This window comes from Larus michahellis, chromosome 6, assembly GCF_964199755.1.
Source record: "Larus michahellis chromosome 6, bLarMic1.1, whole genome shotgun sequence".
In the NCBI taxonomy this organism is placed as follows: Eukaryota; Metazoa; Chordata; class Aves; order Charadriiformes; family Laridae; genus Larus; species Larus michahellis.
Window position 1 is genome coordinate 44,035,239 of NC_133901.1, and position 25,607 is coordinate 44,060,845.

General features: G+C 38.2%; 1 protein-coding gene across 4 annotated transcripts in view; it reads right to left on the minus strand.

The window, feature by feature from the left end:
• Positions 1 to 25,607, minus strand: part of NRG3 (neuregulin 3) — a 413,049-nt gene that overhangs the window by 18,753 nt on the left and 368,689 nt on the right. For all 4 annotated transcript variants that reach the window (XM_074593380.1, XM_074593379.1, XM_074593382.1 and 1 more), the window contains 2 exons: positions 12,095 to 12,197; positions 7,553 to 7,679 (listed from right to left, as the gene is read on the minus strand). In XM_074593380.1, coding sequence (XP_074449481.1) covers positions 7,553 to 7,679; positions 12,095 to 12,197 — 230 coding nt within the window. The remainder of the gene's footprint in view (positions 1 to 7,552; positions 7,680 to 12,094; positions 12,198 to 25,607) is intronic.

Below are 25,607 nucleotides of genomic sequence, written 5' to 3' on the forward strand. Positions count from 1 at the left end.
GTAGGGCAGTCTCCGGGCACATAACAGGACACAAAGGTCTGTAAAGCAGACACCAGACATGAACAAGAACAGATTTTCTTCTTGCTTTATGATTCAATTGGAAATTCAGCAAAAATTGTGTCTCTGATCCTGAATGGAGCCAGAAAGTCAAAGTATAAAAAAAGCTGCGTTTTGTCTTGGAAGAAGAATCAATGTTGTTAGCGGTTACTGGGCAATATCTCAGAGATATGAGAGGTTAACCCACAGTTCTACTCAAGTATGAAAACGACTGCGCTTTGCAGATTTTTTTATGTTGCGTTACAATGACCTGCACTAAAACTAATTGGTCTATTTTTCCGTATTGAGTTTGTACTTTTAGTACTAGATACCTAGATATCTATGTTATCTTTACAATAAACCAGTGTTGTGGAAGCTATTACATGATTAAATATCTTAGAAAGAAAATTAAAATAATAATAATATAAAAAAAACACATTGGTAAAAAATGCCATGCTATGATACAATAGTATAAACGATCGTGGAGAAGATAGTAAGATTTCTTCCAAGTATAGTTCTTCTTCATAATTATTTTGTTGTCTAACAAAAGACCAATGACTCCTTAAAAATATAGAATTATTTTCTGATTCTCACTTATTTTTATCTACACTTTCCCACATTGAGCAAAATCAAAAAGGAAAGTCATACATTTTACTCTGTTTTAAAAATGGGTTACATGCAATTTTAGTCTATCTACTCAGACTTATGACTGAAACTTAATCAGAAAACAACTGATCTTCAAATTTTTCTCCAATGCTCTTCTCTCCCTTTCTGTTTTGTGAAATACCCACATAAACAGAGCCAAAATCACTGCTTACATGTTTCTGAAGGCAAAGCTATGAGAGTGACAATATGCAAAATGTTGCTGCATGCATGAAGTAAATACAAGTGAAATAATAAGAACAAACATATCCCACTCTCATTTCTTGCAGTTACCGTGATCTTAGTTGTCACTTGTAAATGTTGTAGATAAAATATTCAGACAGAAGTATGATTTTTAAGGTACTCATGTCTGTGAAGGTTTTAAAGTTTAATAGTTATCCTGCCAGCTTCAGAAATGAAACTGTCTGACCTGAATAAATCAATTTGAGCTACGTAAAGAATGGGTGGTTAGTGCCAGGAAGCTATTTCTGTCCTTTTTTGTGTTTCTTCATGATACTAAATTGAAGGTCCAAATGGCTTATAAGACTATGAGTATGAAGTGAGTCATGAAAGGTAATTAGAGATAAGCTGCGCCTTTTGCTACCTCCATGGTTAAGGTGGATGTGGGCTGGAGCGATGGTACAGAGAGTCTTTCCTCATCCCAACTGAGGAAAACCAGGACCCCCAGAAGCTGCTCTGATGCTGACTATACTGAAGCATACTATACTTCAGTGTATATATATATTCATGCACACACTATACTAGCAAACTATACTGAAGGTCCAACAGCCAGCACCACCCAGGCACAGCCTGCAAAGGATATTTTTTCCCCCAACCGAACATTTCTTTTATGCCATTTTCAGATACACCACTTACCAATTACCATAACAGCCATAAAATTAATTACAATGAAAACGTGAATCACAATGTAAATTGAGGGTGTGAACATACAGGGAATTTGAACAATGTCATTGACCTAATTGGGATGTAGCACATTATTCATACATTGCAATAGGTTTAAACGCAGTTGGGTTTATTCTCCTTTGGCTTAACCATAAGGGCTACCTCCTCTGTCCGAGATCATCTCTGGAGAAAAATACCTTCAGATTTCTGTGAGGAGTTTACAGCAGTATCAGGTGGTGCCCTTAGAAGTATGGTATAGGATTACTCCCCGTCCGTATCCCAGCAGAGCCCATCCTGCTGCTTCCACAGCCCACTTCTCACCTGGGCTGAGCTCTGCGGAGCGCTCACTCAGTTGTGAGCTGCTGAATACTCAGCCACGATGGAGAATAAGCTGTGAAACACTTTCAAAGGGCTGTTGGAGTAGGTTGAAAGCATCGCTGAAAGCTTATCTGTATTATTTTTTTAATGGTTTTATTGTCTTCTTGCTTAATTATTTGTACTTCTTTGAGAAACACTGATGCATATGGCTAAATAAATTAAAGACTAATGATAGCACTTAAAAATAAACCATTTTGCAAATTTTCAATTTTTCCACAGTTTCATGGAGAAAAATCATCTGTTATGTATAATTACTCAGCTCTTTGACAATAAAATTCCACCCCCAGCTAGTTAACGCTAAGCAAATCTGCAACAGCAGCCTGGGCCGGGAGACAAGAAATCAGCCTCTGCCACTGACCTCCTGTACGACTGTGAGCACCTAATTCCCCTGCTCCGTGCCTTGTGTTCTTTATTCTAAAATGTAGGATCCGTGGGTAACAAACGCCACTCAAGCGCTACAGAACAGCTTGACACTGTTGTCCTAGTGTTATGCAAAACAAAACACCCATCCCTCCCCCCTGCTTTTCTTAGCTCCTCCTCCTCAACGATTTTCCCAAAATAGTAGTAACAAAAAGTCCAGAAACGTATGTGGCACTGGAAAAGAGGTGATGTGGGGATCCCATTACAAAAAGGACGGAGAAGACGGAGGGGCCAGCTTTAAATTACATTCAGAGAGGGTGCCTCAAGGAGGTAAAGAGCCAGTGACTTTTCTGGGCTGACCTTGCAGAAGAGCCCGTCAGGCGGTACATTTACCGTCCTTACGGCTGTTCCCACATGCTCTACATGTTTTGTTGCCAACACTAGCTCTAGACAGAGGTCGGTAAACCCAAGTTTGTCTATTCTGGCAGTTCTTCCTAAGTAGTCATGTGATACAGAAATGGGAAATCTGCTCTTCATCTTAGCCAATAAATCGCATCATAACTCAGGGAAAACCACACTGTAATCTTTTAAAAGATTTAAGTGTGTCTGTCGCTCAACATGTTTTAACTGCATTTCTATCACAGTGACTAAAAAGAATTTAGTTCCTACTACTATCAACAAAAGGCAATGAGACACAAAAAGAGCATGTTTTTCCCCTCCTTGTTATAAGAATATCAGAAGCCTGGAGGCAGTGATTGTGAGTTATTAGAAACAAGCGTGGTGAAAAGTGAAACCGCACACTACAGCATGAAAAGCATATTAACCACCTCAGAGGGAAAGTGATGGGGAATTAATAGATCCACTTAAGATCACGGCAGAAGGTATTAAAATCCACAAAGGTGAAAAAGGCCACTTTAAACAACCATCACAACTCAGAATCACTAAAGAAATGGCAAGGCTTCAGCTGCTTTTTTTTGTTTTTCTTTTCTTTGTTGCATGACATGTTTGTCAAGTTATGAGAATTTAAAGAAACCCTCTAGTCAAGGTGGAAAAAGGAGCTAGTAATCAGGAGCATGATTAAGACTCATGAAGACTGGTGAATTACAGAAAAACAAGAGCACAACAGCTCCTCCTGCCCCTTGCACGGTCTCTGAGGGGACACAGAACACTTCTCTTTCTAAGAGGGGCAGCTGAGAATGACAATTTATTTCCTTTTGCCTATGAGAATGTCGAACCGATTGCTGCACTCCTGTGGAGCACAGTTGTTAAATATCTCTTGAAGATAATACAATCTCTTTGGGAAGGGGGAGGTAATACGAGGAAGTCCTAACTTTCATGCACTAGGTGAAATAAATCTGAATCTCCTTGTACCTCAAAGATCTTGCATTAAAAACTGGCATACCTATCTCTTCCTGACTGAAGAATTATAGCAAGATTACCAGTGCATTAGTATCCAAATCCAAGATGCTACAAAACCGAGCAAGAAATTAAGTGCATTGCTGCCAGAATGTTTAGGGAAAGCAGTGGACTTGAAGGAGATTCAGGAGAAATACTAGGAGCTGTGTTCAAACAGTTATTTATGAATCCTGCTTACAGTGTACAGTATTTTTCATCTAATTTATATCCCCAACAAAAGAATGGAATCGATAACGAGGGAAATAGACTCGGCACAGGTTACACAATTACTAGCTATGAGCAGCAGGAATTCAGAGAGAATACAGCTGTCCTGACAAAATCTAACCCATTTTTTTACTTTACAGAATCACAGCTGAGCAGAGGAAGGAAGTGGAGGAGATATGATGCATTTGAGTGTGGGAAGGAAAAGCATATGATACTTCAAAATATTGTCAATGCAAACAAAAAGCTTTATTCCCTGCAACGTAGCAAATGACAGGGAGACATCCATGTTTTAACTTAAATGCCTAACTCTCCTTGCGTTCTTCCTCAGCCTCGGGGCTTGCCAAGGGAGGTGCTGGGATGTGGCCATTCTTCCTCGCTTGTGTTTACTGTGCTGATCAGAGAGGGCAAAAACCCCAAAGAGAGTAACTTCTTAGATGAAGGGAGTTTTAAAAAGCCTACATTTTTCAGTTGGCCAGCTCCATTTTTTTCTGAATATCCTGTTGCTTAACTTGAATAGCCACATCTGAAAGAGCAATCCTGCCATGTGGATGTTTAATGAACTTGGGGGAAGGTCCAACACTTCACATTCATTTCTTGAACACTGCCTTTTGAAATAAGGATTGCTGCAATGTAACCTGTAGTCCAGGATGCAGCAGGAGAATTCTGATACAACCAGAGAGTGTTTTAAAAGCAAACATTCAGAGCTCTTAACCTTGTATATGGTTTTCATAATCACAGTACTGTAAAGAAGTTTTAATTGGCACAGAGGTGGGTTATCATGGGGACTGAGGTCTGCAGTCCTTTTCCTTCTGCAGTACTGCAAATAGCTGCAAGTATAATGAGTTAGGCTAGAATAAAATGCAAATTGGTAATTAATTTTCATACTCGGTTAAAAAATGAAATGTGTGGTTTTTCTGTTAGCACCAATTCTGATAGATGCACACGGCTTCTCTCATTTAAAAAAAGATTCAAAATTGGCTTCGAAAATAAGTAAGAAAAAATTATTCTTTTCCTGAAGTCTTGACAAGAGTGAAAAGGGAAATAAGGAACGATGAGGAGGAAAAGCACTTCACTGAGACATGTCAAGCTCTCTACAGCCACAAACCACTTCAAACACTATATGCTATACGCTGGGTCTTGGGAAATAAGTAAAACCTCTTTCTAGAGCAACACAAGATTTGGAAAGATCCATGCATCCTTCACTAAATGTAGCAATCTCTGAGTCAAAACGTGATGGCTCTTTCAGAATAGACATTATTAGAATAGTCATCAAGAATAAGGAACCTTATGCAACTATTCTCAGGTCTACACTAATGTATTCTTTGCTATAGACGAAGCATGGTGAAAACCCTGAAAGCATCACCCGGTCCATTCAAAATAGCCAGGAGAAAAATATGGGAGAATCTTTTAGGGGAAGAAAGAAAGGTGACATACAAGCAAGACAGCTTTCCCATGTAAGAGGAGCACCCAGAGTGGGAAAAGAAATGGCTTCCAGGATTACATAAACATAAGTCTTCTCCCCAAACCCATGTGGTGGGAGCTGCAGATGGGAATCACCAAGAGATGGCATGACGGTGACGGGCAGAAAGGCTGAGCGCGGCCGCAGGAGTGGGCAGCGGGAGCGCTCTCCTCGCCGCACCTCTGCCCGCTCCCTTTCCCACCCAGCAGATACACCCGGGGCAGATCCCTGGTCTCTGATGGGAAGCCACTCGGCCAGTCCTATGAAACACCATTTCAAAGTTCTTTTCTGCTGCCTCGCCATACCCCCCGCCCTTTTTTTTCCCCTTCAATCTGCCAAGTTTCGTAAATATTTCATGAACTGCCTACATGCATTCCTGCACTAAAATCTTGCTAACAATAGAAACCATTATTACCCTGCGCTGTTACGCTACATCCCGCACAAGGTCATTCTGTTTTTCTTCCTTAGTATCTCTGCTCCCAAAGGGAAAATGCATTAATGGCAAGAAGAAAACAGCTGCCTGCGAAGCAGCCAGAACAAGAAAATGCTGTGTTAATTACCAGCACTGATAATGCCAGTCTGAACAGCATTAAAAGCTGAAAAGCAAATTTGGATTAAAAAAATTAAATAATAATAATAATGGTTTTCAATCTCTAATATCTGGAATCTGCAAACTGGTACTTCAGCCATTATGGCTATTGTTATGGCAAAGGAAAAAGACTTAAATAGAGCTTGTTGATGTGTTTGTCAGCTGCTCAGAAGACATCAAGTAGTTCATCGTGATGACGGGTTGACAAAATATTGCACCAAATTACAGCGAGCAGAAAGGCAAAGAACATATTCTTAATGTTAACCAAGACCTACTTTATATGTCAGAACAAAAGGCTCACAAAAGCTCTTTACAACTTTACCTTTTGTTGCCATCATTACAACCCAGCAATGCTCCCAACAGTTTTTTTTTTTTTAGGGGCTAGAAATAATATATGACTGAATGAACTGGAAGTGAAACAAAGAATTGCACAAGAATCAAACTGTGATTATGTCAATTTAGCGGAGCTATCTTCCTTCTTGAAATAGTGTATTTTTCCTGAACCACAAAGCATATCACAACCAGAATGGTGCTCCTATAAAATAAAAATTTAGTGAAGACAAGCAATGCTCTGACAACTCCTCTGTCACAGCATGCAGGCTCTGTGTACTCCGAATTGGTCAAAAGGGCTTATACTTATTTCTGCATGAATTGGATGTAAACCAGGAGTTGAGACATCTGTGGTTAAATGCGCATGAGTGCTCACTTTTGGTAAACTCCCACTATTTTGATGGACTCTGGCAAATAAGGTAGTCAGCCCTTTAAGAAAAATTAAGATATTGTATTTTTTGAAAAAAGAGTTAAGCATTTAGAAAGGCTTCAATACATCTTTTATGATTTCCTATTGTGTTGCTATCAGGACCTTTCTCCGTTGTTCCAAAGACTTTGTTCAAAATAAGACAGCACTAAATGTGTGCGACCAGGGGGAAGAAAATGACACCCATTGGAAAATACCTTGCATCCAGCACTAAATTAATCGGTCGCTTTCAAGTTCCTTATTTCAAATATGCTTTGTGTATTTCATGATTGTGGGACTGCATTGACTTAGATATAACTACATACAGAAAATGACTACATAATTTTCAAATTTAATTTGAACAAACCAATCTTTTTCTGGTATCAAAAACTCTTTTAACTCAAGTCCCAGGAAAAATGAGACTGTCTTCCCTTGGGCACTAGTTTACATGTGTAAATTTAGTTCTAGATTTTGACTTTACTCTGAATTAACTCTAACATATCTCTACATTTTTTCATGCAGGTTCATTAATTATTGGAAGACTTGAAATTGAAATCACTTAGGATCAAGGACCCCCACTTCACCTATAAACCATACATATGAGCTACGGTATTGCAGGAAACTATGATAGTAATTTCCACTACTGGGGGCGCAACTAGGTCCCTGCTTTTTGTTTTCCATTAACAGGCCTGACAGAAAACATTTTATGAAAGAGGTGAGAATTCTTGTTCCCATTGCTCAGATGCTAGTAGCAACACGGCGATGTGCTGCCATCAGCAGCAGGAACTCAGCCAGGCTATTAAGTGTTGTAGCTGGCAGGATTACTTACGTTTTGCAGCTGGACTCGGCTTTGTGCCATACACTCTGACTTTGCCATCATGCTGGAAGCATTTAGGCTGTAGGTTTTCCTATTCTGTGTTTCTTTCAGCTGTTCATGAATTTGCTTTGTTTGTTTCCTGCAGAGAGAAATAAAATTCATGTAAGAAAGAGCTAGTCTGATCTTCCACTATAGCCATGGTATTTTTATAGCCATGGTTCCCTTTGTTCAAAACTTCACCATATTAGATTAACCAGCTGAGCTAATTCACTAGTGTCTAATATTTCAATGCAGTGGTCATTTTCTGTCGAAGCTTAAGAAAGGAAAAAAAAAGAGGTCTTCTGTTTAAAAGATCTTCTATTCTCAGACTACTATAATAGTATGCTAGTTGTTTCAGTGCAGGATTTTTGTAAGATCATCTATTACATATTTAACAATAGCTGGAAGTAGGCCTGCATATTAAAGAAGCATTTTGCTCTGATTTGGAACAAAGATTTTGGCAAATACAGCAGGCGTTAGTCCCTGTTGGCTATAAAAAGTGTTGAAGAATCAAAGATTTCTGCTCACAGCTGATTAGACTTGACCTATAAACCAGTATCTTGTATTGACCAGCTTTTGCTTACATGCTTAAACCTGGAAAAAAACATCAGTATGGTATCAGAGGCTGTGTTTTTGACATATTATAGTATGATCCACTATGTCAGAGCTAGGAATACCACTAGATGAATCACTTGCAATATTCAGGAGACAGCTACACTATTAATAAAGGCTTTCTGTTTCTGCCACACTATATTGGCAAACTGAATTTTGAAGTTCTGTACATGACTGAGGATATGAGGCAGCAAACTTTATTTTAAATATTTCTTTTATCTTCTGCAAACAGATACCTCAGCTGGGCAAAAACCATTAACAAAATATATTTAAGATCTTTTATCAGTCTCCACTCTTTTGATAAGCTACATTGTCCGAGACTATCAGTTTTACATGATCACAAGAAATAAGTCTACAATACTATTTTAATTCTTTCTTTCCTTCCTTCCCTTCCTCCTTTTTCTCCCCAGCAGATGCATCTCCAGCAACAAACCTCAAAGGCCCCTATTTTAAGCATGTTACAAATATGAGTGGCATGTTTTAAGTATAGCTAGGAACTCATCATTAGTAAGATTTATGAATATGGGTGGGCGAGGAAATAATTTCTCAAGCACAAAACTTATTAAACTTTCGAAATTCTTCCTTAACCAAAACAACTTGTAAAGCTGATATCAGAATAATCTGAATAGATTTATAATTTGAAGGATTATAGTGTCAAATTAAATTAATTAGTCAGTTGATTCTGAAACATCTCTTCTAAAACCATTTTTTGATATCTACTCAATTTTGAAACCAATGAAATTGAATAATTTAACTTGTAAAATGTCAAAATGAATGCTTTAGCTTCTCACAAAATTCCAGGGGAAATTCATAAAAGCAACTCTAGAGTTTGTATGAATAATTATTTTCTGACCAGTTAAATTACATACACTGAGTAAATAACCATATATATCCATATGCCCTACTGGAAGGCCAGCCACTTGCGTGTTTGTCTCCATAATGGTTATGGAACATCCTGCCTTTTTTGATGACTGTTTTTGAGCGGAGACTTCATATAAAGTCTAAACAATGACAGCAAAACACGATCACAACATCAGACTTTGGGAATCTCTTCTATACAGACAATGTTCTTAGAATTTAATCAGGAAAATAACAACACAAATTACAAATTTTTGTAAATCTAATTGGGATTTATTTAGAAAACCTGGGTTTAGAGTTGTTTCTACATCTATAAACACATGTAAGTAAACTGGAATATTCAGCTTCACTGCCGCAATCTTTAACATTACAATTGAGATTCCCAGAGGCAATTTACTGAGAGAAACAATATAATCATTAATTGCCTTTTATGATCATGCAACCTAACATTAATATTAGGTTTATGCATATTCATTTTGCCAAACTGTAGGATGCACAGTTATAAAACTAGAAATTATTAATAATTCAAAGTTACTCACTGATTAATATATTTATTTTATAATTTTTGTTTTCAAAACAAATGGGCCTTATGTGGTTTACTTTAGAGATATTCGGCAGTAAAGTGTTGTTACTTCAGCAAGAAATAAAGTCACTAGTCACCTATAAAAGTCTAAGCCATAAAGAGCAGCCCATTACTGTACTCTCCCTCTGTTGCTAACACTTACAGCACTTTCTTGATTACCTTAAAAGGAATAATTGGAAGGACATAGTGTTTAATTATAGTTCTAAACTTCCCCAAATTGAATTTATTTTAAAGGACTTTTAATTTAATGGTGCATAGGGCAGTGCATATTTCTGGCAGCAGGCATTATGCAATTATCAGACTAAGAAAGTCAGTGTCAGTGTCTTCATGGAAACTTTTTTCTTAAAGGGTGCACCATTCTGAGTATCTGTAGCTGTTAGCAATATTTTAAATTTTTGATACATCAAATTAAACCCAAGGATTATCTCCCATGCAGGAGGAATGCTTTGATAACTCTTAAACATGATCAAGATACATCTGCCTGATGAAGTAGCTCCTGAAAATCCGTTGACTAAAAGCTAACGTATGTTAATGGTTGAGGCACTTTACATTTGTTGCTTTTTACGCTGTTAAGACACTGTCCAATGTCACAGTTATTGTGACACTGTTCTACGTGGTCTCTATGCAACCCAGTCTAGACACTCTTATTTACTTTTTGGACAGTTTGCCAGATGGAGCCACAGCCAGGGAGTTAGGGATTGATTAGTATCTTACCGTTACTGTATTTCATAGATTTGATAAGATCTCTTGACTGAACAGGAGGTGCCCATTTTCTCATTACTCTTCAAACCTCAGTTCCCAGAATCTGGCATAAGCACACTTCAACTCTTCCCAGTAACTCTTAACTACCATCTTTATAATGCAGGTAAAAACCCAAACCCAACACCCTCACCTCCTGCTGTGATATGAAGCACTATTGTCTTGTCAGTTTATCTTTGAAGCATTATTTTGACTAATTATTTTTGGCTCTCCCCGTGACCTCATCCAAGCCATGGTATCTGGAAGGCTGTTCCAACCCAGCTCTCCACCACTCCCTACAACACTGCAAAACCAAGAGGGGCGCAGCTAAATAACAGAGGGACATTTTATTCACACTACGCTCAGTTGTCGACTGCACGTTCTTCCAACTGACAATCTCATTCTGCCTTCTCTGAATCTCTCTTCATCAGCAAAACCCCCAAGCCTTTCCAGGAAGAACAGGAACACCTTATTCTCTCTTCTTTCTTCTGCAGATCTAAAACGCATAACGATGTTTCTAATGCAGTGGCAAATGGCTGTCTCTGCTCACAACTTATAATGCAACCAAGGAGTTTGCAGAGAGGAACTGTCCTGCCACAGCATCCTCCCGGCTAGCATCACTGTCATCCTCTAGGTCCACAGAACAACTAAATGAAATCCCTCAAGGCATGAGAACGGGTAGGAGTGTTTAGATGAAACATGAATGAACTCAAATCTTCACTTAAGTTGTGCACGAACTACCCCTGAAGTCTGGGGGGACGAAAAAAAATTAAAAAAGATCTAGTGACTTTTCCAACTTTTTTTTTCCTGGTTGAAATGTCAAAACATTTTATATTTTTTAAAAATAAAAAGTAGTCCTCATCAGATTTCCTACCCATCAAAATAAATTCTAAGAAAGGGGATTTAGATAAGCATCCAAACTTATAAACGGTGCAAACCTCCACATTCTTGATGCTCAGCCAGCACGACTAACCTCTTGCAGGTACTATTTCTATTGATGGGTGTTCTCTCATTAGCTCCAGCTGGAACAGGAATGAGGGATGGCAACCATACAAAATGTATTTATAGATGCAGTGGCACTGACAAGCGTGTCATGTAATTGATAGGAGGTTTTTGCAACTCAAATTACACACATAACAATAAATACTAAAAAATAATGTTTAGTTGGGAAAATAAAGAATAGAGTGGAAAGAATTTCACTTGAAAATAGTTTAGTACAGGTGATTCCACCGTACTTGAATTGCAGTTATGCAACTACATCAGCAGTTTACAGCTATTAGCTACAGGTTACAGATACCTGCAGAGAACTTGTCTCTCTCGCTCTTTATTTCTAACTTTACCTTTGTTCTCAGCATACAGAAACAAAAGGGACATTCAGGGATATGAAATGAAATGCGAAAAGGAGATGGTATGTTTATACTTTTATTTTCAAAAGAGGAGAGTGAATATTGCACTGATAGTAAAAAACAAAAAATTATTATTGTCAAAAACAGAACTGGAAAGGGCACTATGTCTTCTTTCCTGATATCAGAAAATAGAAAAAAGAACACTTATTACTCCTGTTTACTTTTTTTTGGACCTAGATAGCGTAGCTAGCCATGGGGAACTGTTCTAGCCTGTCCAGAGATAACAACAGCTTCAAAAGGTGGGGAGAAACTGAAGAATTGTAAAGCCGTAAAAAGGACAGAAGCTAAATAACAAACATGCTAGACGAAGGCTCTTACTTTGTTTTGAAGTAGAACGCTGCACAAAGCATGCCCACTACGACTATGCCAAAGACGATACAGGAAATAGACAGCACCTGGCGCTGGTACACTTCTTCGCTCTCTGTGAACAGCAAAATTGAGAATTATGAAAGCATCAGAAAACAATACTTGCGAAAAGTGGATTTCAGCACATCATGATTTCACTAATGATGGACAGATACGAGAGATTTGGAGGTCTGGGTTGCCCAGTTCCTCAACAGAATGGATGCTTCTCTGAACCTCTCATCTAGATAAGGTTCATAGAGTCGCAGCCTCCTAGGAACGTTTTAGAAAGTGGTCCCAATACACGCAATACATACATAATAATAAAAATCAGGATAATTTAATATTTTCTCTGCCCTAAATGCTATTTTTCAGCTTTTTTAGAAAGCTTCTACTGTCAATAGGATAAAGAGCCGTACAACCATGGAGTTTTTCTGACCTAAGGCAAGACCCGTCAGAGCTCTCACAAGGTCCCACAAGATTCACAGTTCTTTTTTACCTACACAAAAAAGGTAAGGGTTTTTTTTATTGAATGGTGATTACATTGCCTACTTCTATGTCATTCCCTGCACTTGAAGCTTACATACAACATACTACAGTCAAAAATTAATTCAGTCAACTTGGATGGAATGCAATGACTACTATGCTACAATGCACCAGATACTGCTTTCATGGGAGTCTATTTTTTAAAAAGAAATTTCCTTAATAAAACTCATAATCTTCTAATTAATTTTAAAACAGGAACAGAATGAATTAAAAAATAGAAAAGAAAAGCTAAGAAAACAAGAGAAAACACTCATTCATGACAGCAGACAGAAGCTAATAGGCAACTGGAGTTACACACACTGAATTCATTAACAGCTCCTTAAGTGCTATATTTCATTTTTATTATTTCAACTACTTGTCTCACACAAAGTGCTAACATGCTAAATAGTTTCTTATTTTTTAAGATCAGTTTCTCCAAACATGCAACATACAAAACAGTATTTTCATTCATATATTTTAGGTAGAAAACCAACATGTAAGATTATCAAGGCACAGTAAAAGCACAGTGCCCTGACAAACTAGATTGGAACTAGATGATATTTAAGGTCCCCTCCAACCCAAACCATTCGATGATTCTGTAAACCCATATTTTCTTTCTAGGCTGGCAATCTTCAGTGCAGCCCCCCCCCATCAATATGAATACCAGTCAAGTAGGTGACAGTAACTCCAAGTTCCAGGTTCGTAAGTCTCAGGTTCATTAGGAGAAAATATTATATGACATCAAGGTGAATCTAGGCAAATATTGAAAAAAATCTACCCGTAGCTGGAACTTCAGTCAAATACTATCCGGTGTTATCATGATTGAAGACTACATAGAGCATCCTAATCAGTACTAACTATTAATTTATCAAGAATGAATATCCCAGTGCTCTTACTAAACACCTGGAATCATAAATACAGTCATTTGTCTCTTGTAGAAGTCCCAGTCCCTTTTCATAAGCTACTTAAAACAAAATTACAGGTAGAAAATCTTTATTTCATAACTACTTCTTTACTTGCTCACTCAAAGGACACCACAGTGATTCAGAAGCCATTTCTAAGATGTAAAATGTCTTCAGCTCCTGTTGACTCTTTTCTCTCATTGAATTTTGAAATTCTAAAAGCTGTACTTTTAAAATATTGTCTTCAAAATATAAAGACGTAAATATAGTAATTTACACTTTTTACATGTCCAAAATATATCTGGAAAGGTTGTAATTCAATAGGAAATGCTGATAACATTGCAGTAAAACTGATTCCACTAGAGCTATAAGCCCATTCCTCAGTGGCATGTATAAAATCTGGGTCTAGACAGTGAATCTTCATTGGCAATGACCTAAATGTCTGGGGGCTTCATTTTGGTTTTTGATTTGTTTGTTTTTACTAGCCTGTGTAAACACAATTATCCACTTTCCATTTCCACTGCAGTACACAAAGGACTAATCTTACAAATTTTGAAGTCTTAAGTTGAGGTGGATCACGCTGCAAATAGTTAGAGAATTGTTCCATTCAGAAATTGTTAATCTATTCTGCCTGAATACCAATTTCAGCACTTACTGCTTAAGACCACAACTAAAACATACATACGTACGACCTGTAATTTCACTCAAACACTGCATACAATTAAAAAAAAAAAGTATTTATTAAAATAAATTGATTTAAGTAGTGTGTGCAAACAGGCTTAATTTTGTTTTTATTTCAAACAAAGTCCTCGTTAAATACTTCCCCCCCTTTTTTTTTCTTTTGTGATTTTTTTGAGAAACTTTGAGTTTAATGCAGCTATGGTCTTTTGTCAGTCCTGAATAGCTATCACTGTCTCGTTAAAGATGCTTTAGAATATGTCCTATATCACTGTCTTGTTAAAGATGCTTTAGAATACGTCTTACCAAGATAAAAGCACTTCAGAGACTGGACAATATTATCTCGCTCACACAACTAGGTGGAGATTTAAGTCTTTTGTGTAGCCAGATTAATCCCTGTCACTAGCTTTCAACACATGCTGATCGATGCTTTCTTTCCTTTTTGTTTATTTTGTACAGTGCACATTTAAAGAACTCCTTATTGATTAACTTTACTTCATTTCTTAGACACTTTCGTTCGTCTTTTTAATATCCTTTAAATCTTTATTTATGTATTGGACTCCAGCATATTTGTCTCTAACATCTTAAAATATAATCAGTTAAGCATTTTTCCATTCTCTAATCTTCCACATTTGCTTTTTTAAAAAAACCCACCTTCTTACTGATAGGAACGTAATCTTTCTCTCGGTGCAAACTTTGAAGATCTCCTCATTGTTGCCTTTATTTAACCTCACTATTGCTCTAAACACATACAGTACAGCTGAGATCCTCTCCAGCCAAGGTGTACGGAATAGGGCCTTTAAAGAAGGCCGACGGCTACAGCTGAGTACTGCGAGCACTTTTGTTCTCACAGAGCAGAAAGCTGTAGAAATTCAATGTGTAGAAAAGGGAAGAACTAAAAATTCCTTCTCCTTAGTTGAAGATGTGCATCAACTTGTGCATACATGTATTTACATACTGGAACAAACTTCCCAAGGTAATCTAAAGTGTGACTGAATCTTATTATGATAAGTCTCTCTTTATTCACATATATTCATATATTCCTTGTGAAGTAAATCACCTTAATTGCATTCGACTGAAATAAATACTCTAGGGAGAGGATTCCTCATTTAATGAGCAGCCAAGAAAATATTTCAGATAAAAAACAAAATATAAACTGCCATGGATATTCCTGGATAATCAAGCTGAGTATTTAAGACTACAGAACGTGAATTCCACCAAGCATTCGAATCATACAAAATACATAACCTATACCAACACAAATCCAACCACAGACCATGGTGCTGAAAAATAACTTAGTAGACTGTTTACAGGCAGGCTATTTTGTTTAACAAAAATTATGTAAAGAAAGATCTTCCCAGACAAGGCAAACTCACATGGGACATGAAGCCTGTTGAAAGGCTGGGTTCCCACAGACGAGTCCCCATTCAGTGTGTGTGCTCTTATGTATCTAGCCCATTTTTATTTATACTATTGATTCTTTCTTATTTTCATTCCTGCTAAAAAATTGCCTTTCTCCCTTCGCCTCTGTCATGTCGCCCCACTGACTATGAACTTCTCGTGCCTTAAGTACTCCTTTTTCTAAACTTATCTCACAGATTTGCTACCATTACAAAACACAAAATAACTACTGGTGACCCACGGATGAAAAGTTTCTTCCCGCAATCACATCACAGTCACATTTTGTCTGTTATGAAAAAAAAAACATGCCATAGTCCAGGTACTAGAGTTTGGCTTTTTTTTTTTTTTTTTTTAAAATACTCTTGCTCTTTAAAATTTACTCTTAAAGGCTGCCATCTGTCTGCTTTATGCATGTGGAAAGACCCACAGAATCATACACATAAGTCTTTAGAGGATTAAAAAGCGTAGGGTAGACACTTTTTTTCATGATTGGTACTTCTAAAGGATATGGTAGTTTTGTTGTGTAAATAAGCTGAAACCTCTTCTTTGTAACTTTTTTATAAAAGGAATAACACTGGTCCAAGGATCTTGAGAAACAACCACGCATGTTTCTAACCACGCTACTGAGAAAAAATATTTTAATTAAAACAGATTACATTAGGCTTTGTTAGCACCTAAATCCACAATATCATTACCAGCCATAATCGCTGGGTCCTCTAGTTCTATTGTGTATTTTCTGAATTCATTGCAATATCTTTAAAAGGTATTTCAAACATGAAGAACAGTATTGTGCATGTGGCCTAAGCAAAATGATAACAAACCAATAATAGCAGCTTTCACCCTTGCGGTGCTTATTTCAATGGCTCTTGAATGAAATCTCAATATGGTCACAAGCATCACAGAGAAGAATTACTGAATACTCAACCGAGAAATTATGACATTTACCATATGAATGCATTACTTAAGCTTTGCTCTCTAAAGAAAAAAAAAAACAACAAATAAATGTGCAGATAAATTTTTCGGCTGAAGTTTTTACTCTCAGCCCAAAAAGCACCACAAACCCCAACAGCATTCACCATTCCCCTACCTTCCTCACTCCCCTCCCCTAAATGGACCTGCTCTGCATTCATGAAAGTAACAACATGCTACAGCATAAATACTTAAAGCCCAGTATCTTGTCATTGGTATGTACGACAAACAATTGCTTTCCATGTGCTTTCTCCATCAGTAAATGCTAATGAAAATTTATGAAAATAATTCTATCACTTATTTTTCACCACAAAATTCAGAGATGTTCTTCTTTGCGCCTTTTTCTCAATCCCTGCTGTTTAAGAGTTAAGAGAGGAAGCATGGCCTAATGGATAAAACATAAAAACAGCTTTTCCTCATAGATTACAAGACAGCATGAAGGCAGGGTTTCTTTTTGTCCCTATGCAAAAACTAAGCCATAAAGCCACCTCACTGCCACACACTTTGTTCATTTCCGTTCACTCCCTGCCCGTGTATTTTCTGACATGCCTGTTCTCACGCCACATTGTATTGGAATGACCTGCAGAGCCAGAACCTCGCTACTTAAGTGAATCTCAATAGTATCGTTTGCCACTTACACTCTTATTGGTGTCCTGCATCCTCAAAGTCCCGTATACAACAACAGAAGAGGATTACATGGAAATCCCATATACAACGTCAAGATTTCCAGTAAAATTTGCATTCCATAAGTTAAAAGGCAAGAGAGTCGTTAAAACATATTTCTCAATATACTTAGATATATGTGTGAAAAGTGATGAACTATATAAGGCATTCTAAATTTAATTCATGAAGAAAATAAAAAAAGCCTGCATGTTCTACAAAATCTGTGATTCAGACTTCCAACTCTCCCAAGAGTTTTCTCTGTTCTTCGCTTGCAAAAAGCTATCATACAGATTCACTGCCATATGCTGGAGCTTGTGCTAAGGCAAAACGATTTAACAGCTGAAATGCTACAAGCCGCAGTTCACAAATTTCTTCTTTGACCTTGGGTAAGTCAAAACCCTTGTTCTTTCTGTAACCATGAGGATAATATTGCCTCTTCCATTTCAGTGATTAATGTGATAAAATTTGATATAAACATATTAACCTCTAAAGGAATGAAGTGTATGCAAATGTGTAAAATAGATAAACCTGCCCCACATAAGAGTGTTCCAATATCTTTAAGAGCATATGCACTACTTCACATAAAATACCATGTTTTATTCTAATTCTCAGCTACATTTATTAGACACTGAGTTTTCTTTCTTCAGTGTTTGCCTGCCTGGGTAGAATTTCTCTTTTAAAGCTTCAAAACACTTAGGTTCACAAACTAGGAGCTGAAGTTTGTATCTGCTATCGTTTACAGAAAGGGCAGAGTCAAGGTTAGTTGCACAGATCCACATTTCAAACTGGAATCAGAGCAAGCTGACTTCTGCTGGCAGAAGTTCATAAAGCATTTCATAGTTTCGATAGTGATTCTCTCTTGGGAACAACTGTCCAATGATTCTGATTGTAACGAAGATTAACAAAACACATTTTCTTGTACTTGTGGAACATCCATAGGAGAAGGATCTTAATGAGACCGAAGTGAAATAGATGTAGCCCATTATATATTATAATTGCACTATATTATACATTGTTTGGCTATTGGTATTTAACACTTGTGAGATCGTTTTCTGCATACAAGGTGGCAGAAAAGGAAGGGATGAGTATTCAAGCAGACTGACCTATTTTGAGTACTTGATTCTACAATATTACTCATGCATTAGCTCTAGTTTTGCATGGAATATTAAAAACGAGCAATGAATTAACTATAAAGTTATAGATTCATCACAAAATGGGATGCAAAGGTATGTGCTCTAACCTGAGCTCTCAACCAGCTATTTTAACTTGGTGAGTGAAAGGTAAAATTGCATTCAAAAATTAATGAACAAAGTTCTCCTGAAAAGTTAAACCCATCCTTCCAAAAAACCTCAAAATAAAATGAGCCAAACAGTGGAGAGGTATTTGCAAAAAAGAAAAAAGAGAGACTGACAATTGTTACCATAATTGAAGTGCAATAATCAACAAGTGAAGGTGACAATATTCTTAGTAAGTGCTGGTTGCTATGAACTGAAAATCTGGTAGATACTTTTAAACAGCAAGATTATAATTCTGAAGGTAAATGAATTTTAACTTTGGTTTCCTAAGAAACAATAATTTCCTTTTATCTGCAGGGAACTGTCAGGGAATTTGTGTCACCTATAAGCAGAATCCAAGTCTAACAAACTTTCAAAGCCTTAGTTAAGTACATTCAATGCAACATATTTATTCAATCTTAGGCTTGAAATAGCTCCATAGGAAGCTAAGGGATGAGGAGGAGCTTTTTCCTTTTTAAGAAGAAGTCTGGTGAGGAGTTTTTGTGTATTGACAATTTACGAGTAAGACAATCCAATTCTATTACGAACTTTATCTACTTTCATTCTCTTTCTAAGATGGACGAGGTCAGTCATCTATCAACAAAATTAGTTACCTAAGTCTCATCAGCCTCTGTGTGTGTGCGCTAATCTTCCTTTTTGAAAGATTCAGTCTTGGAATTTATTATAGCTATTCTAAGTTCTAAGACCTTCTATTACTGCAAATACACACCCAGTAAGCTAACCTGTACTACACTATTATTGTTATTATGCACTAATAAGAATAAAAATTATGTATGAACCTTGTTTTTATCTTATTCATTTTGGGTACAATTGGAATTTAATTATTTTAACTTGTGTTTGCTAAGTATAAGAGAAAAGCTAATATGAAGGCCATTCTTCCTCCTCCCCAACTTAACTTCCAGTCTGAATATAGGGGGAAAAACGTTGCCTGGTTAACAGAGGTTGACAGCTAAAAATCTATGACAATATTTTAGACAATGAGGACACTTAAAAAAATCTTATGATAAAAAGGGTAAAGCTGTCTAAAATGGTGATCCTCTGACAGTCATCTCCCTGCCTGATGGCTGCCTGCATTTTTGCTGATGTGTGAAAGGGATGAGCGGCTAAGGAGCAGCTCCCTAAAGAACAGAGTCCTGAAGCAGGGAAACTTGATACCTGGTGGCAAGAAAAAGAAGTCACTAAAAAATCTGAAACATTTCATTTTTATTTTATGTTAGACCACTGTCGAGGGCATTTCTACTAAAAACACATCAGGTTGCTGAAGAAACAGTATCCTGGTAATACAGTGTGAAATTCTGGGCAAACAGCTACATCTAAACAAGATGAACTCTTGCTCTAATCTCACACGAAAACTTGCCGCTTTGAGATACAAAGTTAAAGACTTACTGAAGATTTTCCTGGGCACTAAGGACTGCACATGGCCCTATATGCTGTGGTATTCCTGCAACTGAGAAAAGAAGAGCTCTCAGCCCAAAAGCGCAGGGAAGCAGCAGGCATTTTCTAAGAAACTGTGCCCCTTTTTCCCAAAAGGGCCGCATCGTGCCTGAAATGGAGGGGAACGGGACCCCCACAGAGCACCTATTTTTTTTGGCATCTCCTATTGTTCGGTGCAGAAGGGCACTGACCAACAATGATACTCCAGTCACCAAGCCAAACTCATCCAATTTAGTTATAACTCAATCAGCCACCACCAATTAGTCCCATAAGCAGTATACCAGTTACTGGTTTCTATACACAGAGAGCTCTGCCTTTATGATCACAAATGAAAACAAAAACGAGACTGAAAATAGAAGAGGAAGTAGATAGAATGAGCAAGAATATCCAAGTCTTAACAGGACGATGAGGCAGACCAATTTGCCTCCTCATTCGTTGATAGCGAAAGAAACTTTAGAGCCCAGTATCCCCTCTTTGCACGCTTTTTCTTTGTGCGTATTCACATTGCACAAGAGAGAACCTCAGTGCCAATGCTGTCTGAGTGCTTCTCCTGGCACGACGGATGGCATGACCAGCGGCACGGAGAAGCCACCAGGGACGGGACAGCACGGGCAACACAGCAGCAGCAACACGTGCAGCCAGCAGAAAAGGAACAGCAATGGAGTGGTACCAAAGGAGCCAACTGCAAAATACACTGAAAGAAAATCCCAGTGGGATGGCTGGAGGTTTTTAAACCTTTACAGTACTCTGCAAGTCTAGGTGGTGCAAAACCTCTTCATAATACCATCGTTATGCTTGCTAGTACCTCAGTACTAAACTAATAGCTAAAACTAATAGCTACTGAACTAACAGTAAAAACCACTTGTGTTTTAGTTACTAAAACCTCTTAGCTAATAGCCGAAATTTCATGATCTACCTTCAAGTCTTACTCTTTATGTCACTTCTGCTTACTGAGAATCACAGCTCCAAGTACCTCCAGCTTCTACTGCAGGTTCAAGAGATGCAAATTCAACCTCTTAAATGAGGTCCTTCACCATCAGACCACCCTCGCCGACAGCACCGTACCATGTCAGCAGGCAAGGAGGGCATGCAAGATGCTGATAATTTAATTTTGCAGCCAAACACCAACCAAGCAGACAGTCTGCACAGTTCCAGCTGCCTTTGCATTGACATCACTGTTGACGGTTCTCATATAACGGTTTTAAAACCATTTGAAATTTAGGTAAGAAAATCCACATAACTCTAATACATTACAAAGTTTGAATGTTACCTACTGCTCATCCAGTGAACAAAGACACTTGCAACATTTTCTGCATTGTATGGAAAAAAGCTTCTAGTCTTTCATGGATACGCAAAAAGCTTCAAAGCAGAAATCGCAAAAGCTTAAAGACTGGAAAATACACAGTGACTTATTTTTTTTTTAATTAAATAACATTATTTCCAGAATGATTTAGGATTCTTTTTTTCGTTTTGTTTTGGGTTTGGTTTGTGGTTTTCTTGCTTTTTTTTTTTGTCTGTTTGGTTTTGGGTTTGTTTTGTTTTTTGTTTTGTTTTCCCCCAGTGGTTATGTTTCCCTGTATATTCTTGCAGGCAAGCAAATATCTGCCAGGTCCTAGAGACGTTTCATACCATAGATTTCCCACAGAAAGTATTATTTGCCTTGCTCTCTCTCTGACAGAGTGTGTAAGCTCCACAATTCTGTATAAGAGTCTTAAGTGTGGGGGAAATGGTATACTATCCTGCTCCAGAATGATGACTCACGCCTTTTTCCCATCTTAATTTTTGACTGCTTCTTGGCAGATCTCTTCATCTTCTCTCTCTGACTTCGTTATCTTCCTTTCTTTTTCTTATTCTTTATTGTAAATCTTATAACCAAACACAGTTCTGCACTTTAAAAATGTCTTTGCTGTCATCTTTTCTCCCCCACCATCAGCACGAAAAATTTTTCAAAGTGAAACTTCCGTTTAGCATTCATTCTTCTTGTAATACGACCTTCTATTTCTGCAAAGTCCATGCTCAGCTGAGTTTTCCAGCCCTCCTGAGGCCCTGGTTCAGCCATACTTTGTGGTGGTAAATGGAGGAAGCAGAGGGAAGGACATTTAGACACAAGCTTCCTGCATGAGTTATTGTAGAGTGTATCGTAGTTTCTTAAGATACACACCTATATAGAGGGACTAATCCAAAGACCATTAAGCGCAATAGGCGTTAGATCAGGTACATAATCATTGCACTTTAAATTGTTTTATATGTGACTTCATAAAGACAGTTTCTGAGAGGTTTATTGCATAAAAATATTATGGCTTTATAAAGCAATAGCATTCTTTAATTCTGTGTTAGTAATTCCTTGGCTGATGGGGGTTGTTATTCCTAAAATCTTAAGCATGGCTAACATCTAATATAATGATGTCTTAATTTCCCAGCCGACATTTTATTTGATCTGAGTTTGCATTGCTATTATCAACAAAGCCCTATCACTGGAATATCTCCCACAGGTGAGGCTTATACATTCTATATCTTGCTCACTTGCTTGTATTGAACATTCCACTCAAATCTTGAGCTCACATCGAAGCTGACAAAGTATATTTGACAGTTATTGTTGATGGCTACATTGTCAGGAGCTCACAGTAAGTCAAGCAATATTATAATTAAGTGCCTTCTCTGTTTTGACTGCTGCTGTTTTATCCAGGGTGCTTTTATACATTTTTTTATAACTAAAATATGGTGTGAGCAGTGACAGGAGAACTATAGAAAATTATCGTTAATAACTTGAAATATTTTTTGCTTTTCTTCTTCATACACTGAAACAGAAACACGGTGTTCTACCTGGGAGGGTCTGGAGGGTGAGGGCACGGAGGATAGGACAAGGGCTTAGCTAGCTCCAGAAAGATGTGACCACTATGTTGCTACTGAAGTACGATAGTGTCTGAACAAGACTCTGCAGGCACAGGACTGCATATTTATGCATTGCCTTTTTGTTCCAAGCCCAAACTCCTTGACCTGTCTTCTCCTAACAAGCCAGTGACCAGGGATGGATGTGACGACAAGGAGAGAGACTGACAGGGGGAGTCAGAGAAGTGTCCTTCACAGAGCGCTGTGTCAGTCTCTGCTCCCCTTGAAGCCATCCCCACTCAAAGCTCCCAGATATGTGGAAGATTACGGGGCTGTACACTTGTCCACCCATTACTTGCTCTGCTGATTTCCCTACCCACTCCATGAGAAAGTGCAAATGCACATTCACTCACCATAATGACTACAACAATTAAGTCTATGTTGGAGACACGATCAGAGAGAAAACCAGACTATGTTGGCAGAGAAAGAAAAGTAAATATGGTGACTGTAAGCGGCTATACTCTTCCTTTAATCCTCCAGAGGCTCTTTGCCAACATGAGGGATAATGCACCCAGTTGTTCATACTGAGCAATGGCAGATGCTTAAATTCCACTCGTGTGAGTAGCAGTGTTAAGACACGATTAAGGCCTCAGCCCACAAAGCGTCTAGCGGAGCACGCCCTGCGCTCACCCACGTTGAGGGATCTGCCTCGCGTATTTGGCAGCGGCTGCAGGTAGGCACCAAGCTGCCAAAACCAAGTTGCTCGAGTGCCAGCTTGTACATGTACGCGACTGCTGGGACTGCGGCAGCGCAAGCCTCATCACTTTCCTTTGCTTCCGAAGGACTGCAGGGCATTAAAATCTTTAGCAACTGACATATTGCATGACATCAATAATACATCCTAATTGTGTCCCTAGTTAAAAGCAAGTTCTTAAAGTAGTTGAGAATACAGTTTTACTTATCCTTGTAAATCCTCTTCCTGGCCTCCCAACATATATACAAAAAGCAATATATAGTCCAATCTCTCTATATTAATATATTTAGGTGGGTTTAAAACACACATGCAAATCATAGCTCAAAGGGATGCAAACACATACTTAAATATAAGCATGCACGTAAACACATTTTTTTCTAATAGATTTTTATATTTCAAAATCCCTTACATATGCTGATTTTTTTCTAAGAGTGAAGCACACAAAGTGTCAGAAAAAATCCATAAACTTGCCACTTCGAAAAGATGAATGGCTATCCAAAACCATACAGTGTAACATATCTTCATATAATCCATAGAATAAGAAATTAAACTCAGGAATAGCAAAAGTATTTTCAGAATGACATATGCAATGAGTTTAAAGTTAAAATTGACGTAAATAAATAAATAAAATAAATATCAAATCATCTCTGACCCCGAGGAGGTTATTGAGAAGACAGAGCCAGCAGTGCACAGCAGGAGGATAAGACAGTATTTGAAACAAGAGAGTTTCCTACTGGATATGGGAAAAACTTCTTCCCATGAGGACAGCTGGCTGGTGGAGCAGGCTGCCCAGCGAGTCCCTGCAGTGTCCATCCGTGGAGGTTTTTGGCACCCAGCCGATTGGCTAGGGAGGTCATGAGGTCCCTCCAAACCTGAATTATTTTATGACTGCATGAAAGGGGGCAGCTTTACACAGTCACTGTGTGGCGAGCCGCAGGACATCTTACACCAATGTCAAACGTTTTCAAGCGAAGCCTGACTGGTGGTACCAGCAATAAACATTTCTGCAGAGTGCCTGGGTGGGTGTTACAAGCCAGGAGCTGTCATACACAATAGTGATGCTGGCAGCACAGGGCAGCTTTTGATGTGCTTTGTAACATCTCTGGTCATGATTTTTGTCTAAAAATTGCAAATGGAAATACTATGCCAGAAGTGAGCACTACCTCTGGTTCGTCACATTTTAGCATAAAGCTCACTTTGCCAAGCAGACATGGCAAAGTGTTTTCTGACTTATGCTTTATACGACAGCCCTTTCCGTACCCCTCAGCTTCACGTCTTTTAAAAATATTCACATTATTTTCCATGGCAGTCATGATGGACAGCTTACAACTATAGGGCCCAATGGGTGCTGAGCCTTGAACAAACGTTGCTGAAACATCACAGCTCTGAGTATGGCTTAATGAAAAGAATAAGCAGACTTGGAGAGGCTGAACAGAACAACCTAAACAAAGGCAGCTGAACAGCATGCAACAACTTGGCCTACTTGGGTCTGCCTGTGACCCAGTTTTCTTTTCTGCCTGGGCGAGATATATTTTGAAGAGCTCGGATAGCGCTGAGCGACCGAGGGCGGGCTGACGGGCAGGCAGGAGGTGAGAGCTGCTGCAGTACCACAGCATGAAAGGAAAAGGTGAAATTACACAAAAGAAGAGACTGCAGAAGACAGTGCTGTTTACGATCCCAACACCGTGGAAGAGGTGTGAGAGTTCATGGAGACGTCTTTATGATCACAACTGAAATCCCACACAAAAAATCCCTGAAATCCCTTGCTGGCCAACCTGCTGCCTGTGGCTCCAAGTCATTGTTCTCTCCTCTACATCTGAAGTTATTCATGTTTTAAATTGTACGCCTTCATATTTCCTAGCAGCTTTAAATAGTTATGATTAATTCTCCTGTCATTAATTCAGGAAAAATCCAGTTTGCAATATTATCAAGAAGGCAGCTAGGTAAAATCTCTGCATGTCTTCACTGTCTTTGAATTTTTCCTTTGCTGTCAGGTGTTGCTAAAGCCAAGGAAAATGCATCGCCTTTCCATGTTGCTC